Source organism: Argopecten irradians, chromosome 5, assembly GCF_041381155.1.
Source record: "Argopecten irradians isolate NY chromosome 5, Ai_NY, whole genome shotgun sequence".
NCBI classification, from domain to species: domain Eukaryota; kingdom Metazoa; phylum Mollusca; class Bivalvia; order Pectinida; family Pectinidae; genus Argopecten; species Argopecten irradians.
This window is the reverse complement of record NC_091138.1, coordinates 8,515,755-8,529,567: the sequence shown is the minus strand read 5'-3', so window position 1 is coordinate 8,529,567 and position 13,813 is coordinate 8,515,755. Positions and strand designations below refer to the sequence as shown.

General features: G+C 36.9%; 1 protein-coding gene across 2 annotated transcripts; it reads left to right on the top strand.

Moving 5' to 3' along the window:
* Positions 1-459: 459 nt before the first annotated feature.
* On the top strand, positions 460-13,217 carry LOC138322786 (troponin C). 2 transcript variants are annotated; one of them, XM_069266884.1, is made up of 5 exons: positions 460-600; positions 794-830; positions 8,637-8,780; positions 9,566-9,808; positions 12,691-13,217. In XM_069266884.1, the coding sequence occupies exons 1-5, from the start codon at positions 598-600 to the stop codon at positions 12,717-12,719; spliced, it is 456 nt and encodes a 151-aa protein (XP_069122985.1). In that variant the 5' UTR covers positions 460-597; the 3' UTR covers positions 12,720-13,217. The 2 variants fall into 2 exon arrangements, with proteins under 2 accessions (XP_069122985.1, XP_069122983.1); XM_069266882.1 differs by lacking the exon at positions 12,691-13,217 and adding an exon at positions 12,247-12,417.
* The last annotated feature ends 596 nt before the right edge of the window (positions 13,218-13,813 follow it).

The window sequence follows — 13,813 nt, the reverse complement described above, 5'->3', positions numbered from 1 at the left end:
CCAACAATAAAATGTATTTCCTTTAAATCCTGTTTCTATTTCCGATTTCAAAATCTCGAATTTAAACTTGACGACATCATTTTCAGTAAACATGTAAATATCGGTAACCTGTAGCGTCTTGTCTCTCTCACCGACATCTGCTATCAGTGGGTGCTGTTGTACTGGTCTATCTGTTGATTAGCACTGTAGTAAGATATCACATCAGGATCAATCTCTGTAATTAGCCAAGTCTAAACAAACAAGATGGTCCGACCCTTACACCAATGGGCCTGGCAGCGGGGGGTAATATAGAAACATGGCCACATGTTGTTACAAACACCGAGGTCTCAGGACAACTGTCGTGCACCGTCTTTATATTGATGCCATCAGTACCTCGTGGTATATACCTACCTAGCTACTAACTAGTGGTACTCACGCTCTGCCATAGCAACCTTAAATGGTGCCAGCGCCATCTCATAGTATTAGATCAGATTCCAACATCACAGCGCATGCGTCATCTATAACTTTGCGGAAGTTGCTGAGGCTTAAAGAAACGAGGCTTGTCTCTAACTATCCATCTTCTTTTTGGTGTAACGACGTCCGAATCAACCTATCAACATGGTAAGTGTGGCAATTCCCCGAGAAAATATTGAGAAGTTATGGATTATATATCATTGCCTCCCTATTCTCTAGTTTTGTGTGGATTTCGCGTAATAATAGCGACGCCGAGAAAGGTACCAAACAAGACCTTCTATCCGTGGTCATTCCTTGTGTTTCTCAAAACTAACCATGGGATTTATTTCATTTTATACAGAGTGAAGAGTTCAGGCCCACAGAAAAGCAGGTCCTCGGTAAGTAGCGTTTATGTTAGACAATTCGTCTGTATTGTTTACGGTAATCGTTATACAATACTATTAATAACTGTGTATTGAATGTAGTGTATTCGTAAGAACGTAAGATAGACTTATTTTCTTGATGACAAAATGTATCAATCATTATTTATGATGTACACACACTTTATGACTTTTATTACCCACTAACAAGTGAGATATCAGTATGAAGAGGAATCAGTACTGGTGTAATGTCATTGTGATAGTAGCATTGTACATACACTATATACTAAGTGTATCTAAACATATAATCGGTAATTAAACAACACGATAGAAGGATACGGACGATTGTTGAGAAGCTGGGAAAAGATTGTTCTATGATAACTAGAACTGATAGTTGAGATAGGGCTGTTGATGCTACAGTTACTGAGCCTTAGAACTCTCTGGGAGGTAACGAGCGTACTCGTGTAGATAAAACAGCTCTTGGATGTGGCTGTTCTGCACTGTAACCAGATATCTTCTCTACGGGCCTGTCAGCTCCAAATACGGAGGGGGCACGTCATCGCCATGGCTACAACCCCGCGCGCACATGCTACTAGGTAGGATCTCTCGATAAAAAATGGTATGTCGATCTTGTTTCCATGTAAACAGCTCCGTGCTACGTGTTCGCTAGTTAGCATCAAAATAAACAAATAAAACATGTTACCACTTAACTCACTGGGTATAACGTGAATATGGTTGTGGAAAAACTATTTTATATTTTCAGTTTTACAAATTTTATACACTCTTTGGCAACATTAAAATAATTAATAAATATACATATCAAACCAAACGTTGAAATGCCTCTATTTAAGAAATGATGAATGTTGTCGTGTGAATAACCTATAAACAAAATACAATATTGACATTTGTCATCTTACCTACCTGTTATTTATGCCTTCTGCTACTGACATTTGGGTAAAGTAATATATACATTTTTTCTAATTAATCTATTTCTTAAAATTAAGTTGTATAACGGAACATCTCGTACGATTGTGAATGAATAGTCATGGTGGCTTGTATAATGATGATGATACAATTATTATCGTATTTTGGTAGACAGAGTTAGCATGACTTTGTACAAAGTTCTATTTAAAGATATTCGCTGAGGGAACCCGAAGTTCCCTTAACTTTCGGATCTTGTAGCTACCTTAAGTCAGCACGTGCACACAGTAGGTATACTGTTATACATAAATCTGGTCTATTTTCGTTTTATTATCGTCAGCGCGTGCCAGGGAGAAGTAATGTTACCAATGTGTTGAATGTAGACTGATGTACGTGCTGTTACACGTGTGGGAAAGGCTCTTGTTATAAACACAATAATGGTCTACATGTGCATGAGATAAACAGAAAAAAAGATTTATACTCGGGGCTCACTGATACACAATCCACACATTTCTTTTCTGAACAATGCTCTGAGTCAGGTTCTTTATTCCCTTTTAACATATTTTACAACTGCTGATATTAACATCATATTTGTATTGCATAACAAAGTAACACTTTCCATAAACCAGAATGGTATCATTACAAACCTTTACAGCCTGACACACACATAATTCCAGATTAAGCCGGAATATCACTCTGCAATGATAAATAACTGGAATGACTTCTTATTTTATAATAACATCCAGACTTATCATATAGCGTTGGCCATATGGCACAATATAACAATGATAATTATGTTGTATTAATGATGATGAACAATAGGTACATAACTGCATTGTACCACACGATTGTCTGTATTACACACGGCATATGGCACAATACAGCAATGGTAATTATGTTCTATTAGTGCATTGTACCATACGATTGTCTGTATTACACACGGCATATGGCACAATACAGCAATGGTAATTATGTTCTATTAGTGCCTTGTACCATACGATTGTCTGTATTACACACGGCATATGGCACAATACAGCAATGGTAATTATGTTCTATTAGTGCATTGTACCATACGATTGTCTGTATTACACACGGCATATGGCACAATACAGCAATGGTAATTATGTTCTATTAGTGCATTGTACCATACGATTGTCTGTATTACACACGGCATATGGCACAATACAGCAATGGTAATTATGTTCTATTAGTGCCTTGTACCACACGATTGTCTGTATTACACACGGCATATGGCACAATACAGCAATGATAATTCTGTTCTATTAGTGCCTTGTACCACACGATTGTCTGTATTACACACGGCATATGGCACAATACAACAATGATAATTCTGTTCTATTAGTGCCTTGTACCACACGATTGTCTGTATTACACACGGCATATGGCACAATACAACAATGATAATTCTGTTCTATTAGTGCCTTGTACCACACGAATCTCTGTATTACACACGGCATATGGCACAATACAGCAATGATAATTCTGTTCTATTAGTGCCTTGTACCACACGATTGTCTGTATTACACACGGCATATGGCACAATACAACAATGATAATTCTGTTCTATTAGTGCCTTGTACCACACGATTGTCTGTATTACACACGGCATATGGCACAATACAGCAATGATAATTCTGTTCTATTAGTGCCTTGTACCACACGAATCTCTGTATTACACACGGCATATGGCACAATACAGCAATGATAATTCTGTTCTATTAGTGCCTTGTACCACACGATTGTCTGTATTACACACGGCATATGGCACAATACAACAATGATAATTCTGTTCTATTAGTGCCTTGTACCACACGATTGTCTGTATTACACACGGCATATGGCACAATACAGCAATGATAATTCTGTTCTATTAGTGCCTTGTACCACACGATTGTCTGTATTACACACGGCATATGGCACAATACAGCAATGATAATTCTGTTCTATTAGTGCCTTGTACCACACGAATGTCTGTATTACACACGGCATATGGCACAATACAGCAATGATAATTCTGTTCTATTAGTGCCTTGTACCACACGATTGTCTGTATTACACACGGCATATGGCACAATACAGCAATGATAATTCTGTTCTATTAGTGCCTTGTACCACACGATTGTCTGTATTACACACGGCATATGGCACAATACAGCAATGATAATTCTGTTCTATTAGTGCCTTGTACCACACGATTGTCTGTATTACACACGGCATATGGCACAATACAACAATGATAATTCTGTTCTATTAGTGCCTTGTACCACACGATTGTCTGTATTACACACGGCATATGGCACAATACAACAATGATAATTCTGTTCTATTAGTGCCTTGTACCACACGATTGTCTGTATTACACACGGCATATGGCACAATACAGCAATGATAATTCTGTTCTATTAGTGCCTTGTACCACACGATTGTCTGTATTACACACGGCATATGGCACAATACAGCAATGATAATTATGTTCTATTAGTGCCTTGTACCACACGAATCTCTGTATTACACACGGCATATGGCACAATACAACAATGATAATTCTGTTCTATTAGTGCCTTGTACCACACGATTGTCTGTATTACACACGGCATATGGCACAATACAACAATGATAATTCTGTTCTATTAGTGCCTTGTACCACACGAATCTCTGTATTACACACGGCATATGGCACAATACAACAATGATAATTCTGTTCTATTAGTGCCTTGTACCACACGATTGTCTGTATTACACACGGCATATGGCACAATACAGCAATGATAATTCTGTTCTATTAGTGCCTTGTACCACACGAATCTCTGTATTACACACGGCATATGGCACAATACAGCAATGATAATTCTGTTCTATTAGTGCCTTGTACCACACGATTGTCTGTATTACACACGGCATATGGCACAATACAGCAATGATAATTCTGTTCTATTAGTGCCTTGTACCACACGATTGTCTGTATTACACACGGCATATGGCACAATACAGCAATGATAATTCTGTTCTATTAGTGCCTTGTACCACACGATTGTCTGTATTACACACGGCATATGGCACAATACAGCAATGATAATTCTGTTCTATTAGTGCCTTGTACCACACGATTGTCTGTATTACACACGGCATATGGCACAATACAGCAATGATAATTCTGTTCTATTAGTGCCTTGTACCACACGATTGTCTGTATTACACACGGCATATGGCACAATACAGCAATGGTAATTATGTTCTATTAGTGCCTTGTACCACACGATTGTCTGTATTACACACGGCATATGGCACAATACAGCAATGATAATTCTGTTCTATTAGTGCCTTGTACCACACGATTGTCTGTATTACACACGGCATATGGCACAATACAGCAATGATAATTCTGTTCTATTAGTGCCTTGTACCACACGATTGTCTGTATTACACACGGCATATGGCACAATACAGCAATGATAATTCTGTTCTATTAGTGCCTTGTACCACACGATTGTCTGTATTACACACGGCATATGGCACAATACAGCAATGATAATTCTGTTCTATTAGTGCCTTGTACCACACGAATCTCTGTATTACACACGGCATATGGCACAATACAGCAATGATAATTCTGTTCTATTAGTGCCTTGTACCACACGATTGTCTGTATTACACACGGCATATGGCACAATACAGCAATGATAATTCTGTTCTATTAGTGCCTTGTACCACACGATTGTCTGTATTACACACGGCATATGGCACAATACAGCAATGATAATTCTGTTCTATTAGTGCCTTGTACCACACGATTGTCTGTATTACACACGGCATATGGCACAATACAGCAATGATAATTCTGTTCTATTAGTGCCTTGTACCACACGATTGTCTGTATTACACACGGCATATGGCACAATACAGCAATGATAATTCTGTTCTATTAGTGCCTTGTACCACACGAATCTCTGTATTACACACGGCATATGGCACAATACAGCAATGATAATTCTGTTCTATTAGTGCCTTGTACCACACGATTGTCTGTATTACACACGGCATATGGCACAATACAGCAATGATAATTCTGTTCTATTAGTGCCTTGTACCACACGAATCTCTGTATTACACACGGCATATGGCACAATACAGCAATGATAATTCTGTTCTATTAGTGCCTTGTACCACACGATTGTCTGTATTACACACGGCATATGGCACAATACAGCAATGATAATTCTGTTCTATTAGTGCCTTGTACCACACGATTGTCTGTATTACACACGGCATATGGCACAATACAACAATGATAATTATGTTCTATTAGTGCCTTGTACCACACGATTGTCTGTATTACACACGGCATATGGCACAAAACAGCAATGATAATTCTATTAGTGCTTGTACACACGATTGTATTACCACGGCATTGGCACCACACAATGATGTCTCTGTATTAGCTTGTACCACACGATTGTCTGTATTACACACGGCATATGGCACAATACAACAATGATAATTCTGTTCTATTAGTGCCTTGTACCACACGATTGTCTGTATTACACACGGCATATGGCACAATACAGCAATGATAATTCTGTTCTATTAGTGCCTTGTACCACACGAATCTCTGTATTACACACGGCATATGGCACAATACAACAATGATAATTCTGTTCTATTAGTGCCTTGTACCACACGATTGTCTGTATTACACACGGCATATGGCACAATACAGCAATGATAATTCTGTTCTATTAGTGCCTTGTACCACACGATTGTCTGTATTACACACGGCATATGGCACACAATACAGCAATGATAATTCTGTTCTATTAGTGCCTTGTACCACACGATTGTCTGTATTACACACGGCATATGGCACAATACAGCAATGATAATTCTGTTCTATTAGTGCATTGTACCACACGATTGTCTGTATTACACACGGCATATGGCACAATACAGCAATGGTAATTATGTTCTATTAGTGCCTTGTACCACACGATTGTCTGTATTACACACGGCATATGGCACAATACAGCAATGATAATTCTGTTCTATTAGTGCCTTGTACCACACGATTGTCTGTATTACACACGGCATATGGCACAAATACAGCAATGATAATTCTGTTCTATTAGTGCCTTGTACCACACGATTGTCTGTATTACACACGGCATATGGCACAATACAGCAATGATAATTCTGTTCTATTAGTGCCTTGTACCACACGATTGTCTGTATTACACACGGCATATGGCACAATACAGCAATGATAATTATGTTCTATTAGTGCCTTGTACCACACGATTGTCTGTATTACACACGGCATATGGCACAATACAGCAATGATAATTCTGTTCTATTAGTGCCTTGTACCACACGATTGTCTGTATTACACACGGCATATGGCACAATACAGCAATGATAATTCTGTTCTATTAGTGCCTTGTACCACACGATTGTCTGTATTACACACGGCATATGGCACAATACAGCAATGATAATTCTGTTCTATTAGTGCCTTGTACCACACGAATGTCTGTATTACACACGGCATATGGCACAATACAGCAATGATAATTCTGTTCTATTAGTGCCTTGTACCACACGATTGTCTGTATTACACACGGCATATGGCACAATACAGCAATGATAATTCTGTTCTATTAGTGCCTTGTACCACACGATTGTCTGTATTACACACGGCATATGGCACAATACAACAATGATAATTCTGTTCTATTAGTGCCTTGTACCACACGATTGTCTGTATTACACACGGCATATGGCACAATACAGCAATGATAATTCTGTTCTATTAGTGCCTTGTACCACACGATTGTCTGTATTACACACGGCATATGGCACAATACAGCAATGATAATTCTGTTCTATTAGTGCCTTGTACCACACGATTGTCTGTATTACACACGGCATATGGCACAATACAACAATGATAATTCTGTTCTATTAGTGCCTTGTACCACACGATTGTCTGTATTACACACGGCATATGGACAATACAACAATGATAATTCTGTTCTATTAGTGCCTTGTACCACACGAATCTCTGTATTACACACGGCATATGGCACAATACAACAATGATAATTATGTTCTATTAGTGCCTTGTACCACACGAATCTCTGTATTACACACGGCATATGGCACAATACAACAATGATAATTCTGTTCTATTAGTACCTTGTACCACACGAATCTCTGTATTACACACGGCATATGGCACAATACAGCAATGATAATTATGTTCTATTAGTACCTTGTACCACACGATTCTCTGTATTACACACGGCATATGGCACAATACAACAATGATAATTCTGTTCTATTAGTACCTTGTACCACACGAATCTCTGTATTACACACACGGCATATGACACAATACACAAAATGGGGATTAAGGTGGATTTCTGTTTCTATTAGTGCCTTTGTACACACGAATCTCTGTCTGGATATACAGTTCTAGGCATATAACCTTACAAGGCAATGAGAATGACAACCATCCCTTGCACCACACGAAATCTGTATCTTCACTCGGGCATTATGGCACACGGCATTGTGCCTACACGTATACAACGCATATCTATAATGGGTATTATTATGCCTTGTACCAACACGATTTGTCTGTACTTACACCACGTCATATGGCACAACAAGCATGGTAATTTTGTTCTATTCACCCTTGTTGACACATGTTAGACTCTGTCCAATGGTAAGATCACTGCATAGGACAAGTGGCAAGTCCATAATGAACTTTCAGGGATACTCATAATGGGTATTCTGCCCGATGACGTTAAATTGTCTACATGTCTCTACATGTCCAAAATTTTAAAACATGATTTTCTGTTGATTGTGAATGTCAATCATTTGTTTCAGATGCCAAACAGGCATTCTGCAACTTCGACAAGAAGAAAGAGGGCACCGTGTCATGTAAAGACCTCGGCGCCATCTTCAAGTCCCTCGGTCTGGTGATGAAGGACGATAAAATCAAGGACTGGTCCGATGAGGTGGACGAGGAAGGTAATTGGCAATGACATGTATAAAGTTTATATTTTTTTGATATTTTTTTTATATTTATAGATGAGTTTCATAAAATCTCAAATGAAATGAACACTTCAAGATACACATAACTAGAACAATCTACATTCCAAACAATACAATCTCACGTCAAAAAGTATTGCGAAAATCCAGCTGAGTCCCATTAAAAAAAAATCAGTCTTAAGTATTATAAAAGCCAGATGATGGCATACGTTTTCTGTTGCAATCCTGCAACGTAAAACAATGTGATTTTTTAAATCAAAGTATGAAAGTTGCCGAAAAGATCCCCTCCTTTTTCAGGACAACTGAATGCACAATGTACCTTTTCCTTCGGATAAGAAATAAAATTTGCTTTTTGGTCAGCTCCACAACACTATAGTAATCTTTTGTTGTTCTTGTTGCTGATTATGGTAAATTCCCCCCGTTCCTGTAATTTCAGAGCACATCAGTATATTGGTGAAATAAGTTCCATTTAATAAATTGACATTTTTTTTATTAAAATGAGTGTACTCATGTAGAAACAATACTTAGCCGTGAAATACAAATATAATTTGGGACCTTAGATAACTTGCTCTTGTTAGCAGACAGTCTTTATAAGAGAATGTCGCTTAGGTAGCCTTAATGTATTACAAATATATATGCATAATATAAAAATTTTGAAGGGAAATGAAAAGCACTGTGGTTTCAATTAGCTCTTAGTCATTCAGTGACCACTAAACAGTTCTTCATTACATCTGTTTCTTAATACGAACTGTTTTATATTCCAGCCACTGGCAAATTGAACTGTGATCAATGGTTAGAACTTTTCGTGAGGAAACTCAAGGAGGATATGGACGAGAGAGAACTGAAGGAAGCCTTCAGGGTACTGGATAAAGAAAAGAAGGGCGTGATCAAGGTTGACGTATTAAGATGGATTCTTAGCAGTTTAGGAGACGAACTATCAGAAGACGAAATTGAGAACATGATCGCTGAGACAGACACAGACGGAAGCGGAACTGTAGATTATGAAGGTAAGTGTGCATGTGCTAGTATCTTTTTAAGTTGGATGAGAAGAATTCGTTCTGCTTGTTTAAATTTGTTTTCAAAGTTATTTGTGCATTCTACCATTCTAACATCTTTAATTTATAAAGGATATTTCTGTGTTTACAAATTTATCATAATGTAAACGTTCATATAGCTACATCTAATTCTTATTTATTGTATACACTGTTTTATAATATGTATATATTTTAATAAATACATTTTCTTTACGAACCAACGGTTGGAAATATCTGATAAACTTTTTTTTGCGTTGGGTTTGCTATATTTGTTGAATTTGCTGTGGTATAATATAGCTTTATGTGTAGTAATAAACAAAATAGCAAGATATTATGAACATAAACTTCCCATAATTTGTAAAACTGTAAAATACCAAGCAAAAATAATCATTAGAATATCGATGAAATTTATTAATATTTTTTTTATAGAAACCAAGAAATTTCTTTAAACCTGCACCAGTATTGTTTATTGTATATTTGGTAATGCTAGTTCGTTTAAAATTGTTGTTGATCAATACCAACAGTGTCGACTAGAATGATTTCCTGGGAACATTATATGGTAAATTAAAACGTTTTATTTATACCAGGACAAATACAATTTTGAAGACTATTTTATAGGTCGATTCTCATGAACTAGTAATTTTATTCTGAAGTAGATTATAAAACATGCACATATGCATTACATTGCATTGTAATGTCAATTATTATTTTACTAGTACCATAAATTATTAGACGATAAATAATAAAACCAAACAAACAAATAAATGAAAATGGCCTGTTGTCGTGTGTAACGTTATACTGAACCTACGTGTCTTTCAGATTCAGTCATCATTTCTCCTTTAATTGCAAGAAATATTTCCTCATACAATGTGCATACACTTGGAAGAAGAATTCGATTCGTACTTTATATGTTAACAAAAGTTGAAACAAAGTTTGCACTCGATTGTGCTATAAATCACTGATGTTCGTTTGACTGTCATACCCTTTTGTGCATATATGTATTATATAGAATAAAATAGATTCCATTGTCAAACCACCATTCTGAGCTGTTCTACCGCTATATGGATTTCTGACTTAAGAATATACTCGATGTTACGATTTCTTCTATAGTTGTTGTTGTGTCCACTCAATCACAGATTGCATTGTTAAAACCGCCGTCTTAAAATCATGGATATTTTTTCCTGTTAAGACATTGCTTCTTGTTGTCACTCAAAACAAGAAATTCTAGACATTGTTCCGTGCTGTTTGCACGTCCTAAAAACTATTTCTTGTATGAAATAATTTTCATTTTACGATTCTTCGTAGAACTGTTCAGGAAAAAAGGTTTTTAGCATAATTGGATACTGATTTTTTTTTCAGATTTTTATGAAATGAACAATAGGTATGCTAAAAATGAAATAAACAAATAAATGACAATTGATTTGAATTCGTGAATTAAAAATGATATTGTAATAAGTCAATATAATCCCCCTTGTTAATGACGATATAACAAAGGTTACGTGTTGTTCAGGCTTTCGTCCCTGTTTTTCTTTCTTTTTTATTTTTTTTCAGGTAATCTCAACTTTTTTATTCTCTCAAGTTGTGTTTTTGTGTGTACTAGTTAGGCTTTTTTTCTCCAAGTTTCCCATGCTTGTCCCTATCTTTCATGCTACGAGACATACCTAACTTCAGTTGAAAATATGAAAACAAACAGCGCGCAGATTTGCATTGCATACATGAAGCGGTTAAAGGAAAACTTGCTATACTCAGATTCATTGCCACAAATTCAACAGCTTTTCTGATGCTTTCCATGAATTGCGCGATATTTAAAAAAAACTAAGTACAAAGCTGGTGCCGACAGTTCGTTTGTTAATGGAAGACGACCAATAGATTTTGTATACACTTATATATATAAGTGAAGTGGTAGGTTTGTCGTGCATACGGATGCATTTCCAAGTGGAAGTTAGTCTATCCAGGTTATAATCTTTTTTGTTCTAATTCTACAAAATATTCGAAGATATTATGATATGCGCAGGTTCACAAATAATTAAGATTATCACAGGTTTCATTGGTCTGATTTACATAAGATCAACTGTTAGGTATTTGGTCTACGTACAATTCCTTTCTATAATGGTGTATGGATGTCTGACATCATTTAAAAGATTACCCTTTTGATAAATCTTCATACACGAAACTTATTTGGGATATTGATATAATTTTCGAGCTCAAAAATTACATATAGGAATGTATCAAACTTTTATCAGATACCGTTGTCCTGATGGTTAGGGTAAGTTCGTATTTTCGCAATTAACGTTAGCGAGGTTGAGGTGCCATTATGTTTATTTGTGTACTCGACATGTTTGTAAATGTATTAGATTTAGTCTGTTAGTCACATGATCTGATTCTATGAATGTTTTTATTTTTTATTACAGAATTCAAATGTCTGATGATGTCCAGTGATGCGTGATCGGACGGGTACCGAGCCGGTTCTGTTTGTAATCGCACGCATGCGTGAAATTCCAACATGTTGACTTTAAAATGTCAACCGACAGAAGATATACATAGAGCAATACCCTACCTATCATTGTGTTCGACCAGCGAACGCGGCACAGACATGCAGCGTGCACCAAATCTATTGTATAAACATATAGGGATCTCCCATACACTGAATCATGCCATCACTTTTATTGTGTTTACCCGTAATTCCGTTCTAAATATAACACATGCGCACTAACCTGCTTGCCCAATAATCTGCTACTAGTCATTTTCGTTTGCTTGCGGTGTGAAATAATTACTTTTCTTTTGTTTTTATTAAAAGGCGCCATGCAGCTTGTCTGTTTCTGCATCCCTGATAATGTTTCTTCTATCAATTACAGAATTCAAAGCTTTGATGATTGGAGCTTGATTAGAGAACAACAAGAAAGCGTGTCCGATCAGATTTATTAGCAAACCCTTGGACGTGACACCGCTGGGTTCGGCTATTCTCACCCACGGACCGTTTATCATAACACGATCTTAACTCATTCAGGAATTCTCATCAATAATCATTAACATCTACACGACTTCCTGTGCATCACTTGCCCTTGCCTGCTGTCACTCAAAGCACTTGAATAACTGAATCGCTGGTCAGATACACAAAGTCAAACTCTGATTTTGTATATCGCCACTGGAGTTAACCTGACGTCACTGCGTGACGTCATCCTTGAACCAAGAGCATTCCAGCCTTTCTTCTTGTACTTACTGTTGTTGCTGGAGCTTGCACAAAGCATCGGTAGCGAATGCCTACTTATAGTCCTAGTTTGTGTCTAAATCTCTGTCTGTTCCATTTAAAGAGTACCATTGGAAAAGCACGAAATATTTATATATGTATACATAGTCATTTTATCCAGATATAATTTTTCATTTTACATTTATTTTATATGACTTTCCAAGTCTGTGCTTTCCCATGATGCTCCAGTCAAAATGGATTCGGATATTGTATTTAAAATAATAATGAACATAAGCTGCATAGTTAAAAATATATATTTATTGTTCTAACCTCCCAACACTGACGGATGTGCATGATATGTTAAGCTCATGAGCACTAAGAAGTTTTACTAATGATATTTTTTCACGCCAAGTAGTTTCGTTCCGTAGTCAGCCCCCTGCCCACAGGACCAGGTTCTAATATATTACTCGGATCTCTCGCATCCCTGCCGCGTGGGAGAGGAAGACAAAAAAGACTGGCGTGTTGTAAAAATATTGAGAATACATGAGTGACTGAAAATGTTACCATTTGTTGCCCGCGACGAATGTGGCAATAATATGGTTTGTGTATGTTATATACATATTAAAGAAAACAACTGATTTTAATGTCCATTGTTTTATTTATTACCAGCTTTCGACTCGGCGAGCGGTCATTGTAGCGTGCAATGTACCACTCTCATCAGCGAATAACGCTTTTCATTTATGTGTAGCTGGATCAAACGACATAAGACATGTGCATGCCGTAAAATGGGA

Excerpts from the sequence above, each read along its gene's own strand:
- LOC138322786 (XM_069266882.1), top strand. Across the intron at positions 8,781-9,565 it reads CGATGAGGTGGACGAGGAAG|CCACTGGCAAATTGAACTGT; the intron begins GTAATTGGCAAT and ends TTTATATTCCAG. Across the intron at positions 9,809-12,246 it reads CGGAACTGTAGATTATGAAG|AATTCAAATGTCTGATGATG; the intron begins GTAAGTGTGCAT and ends TTTTTATTACAG.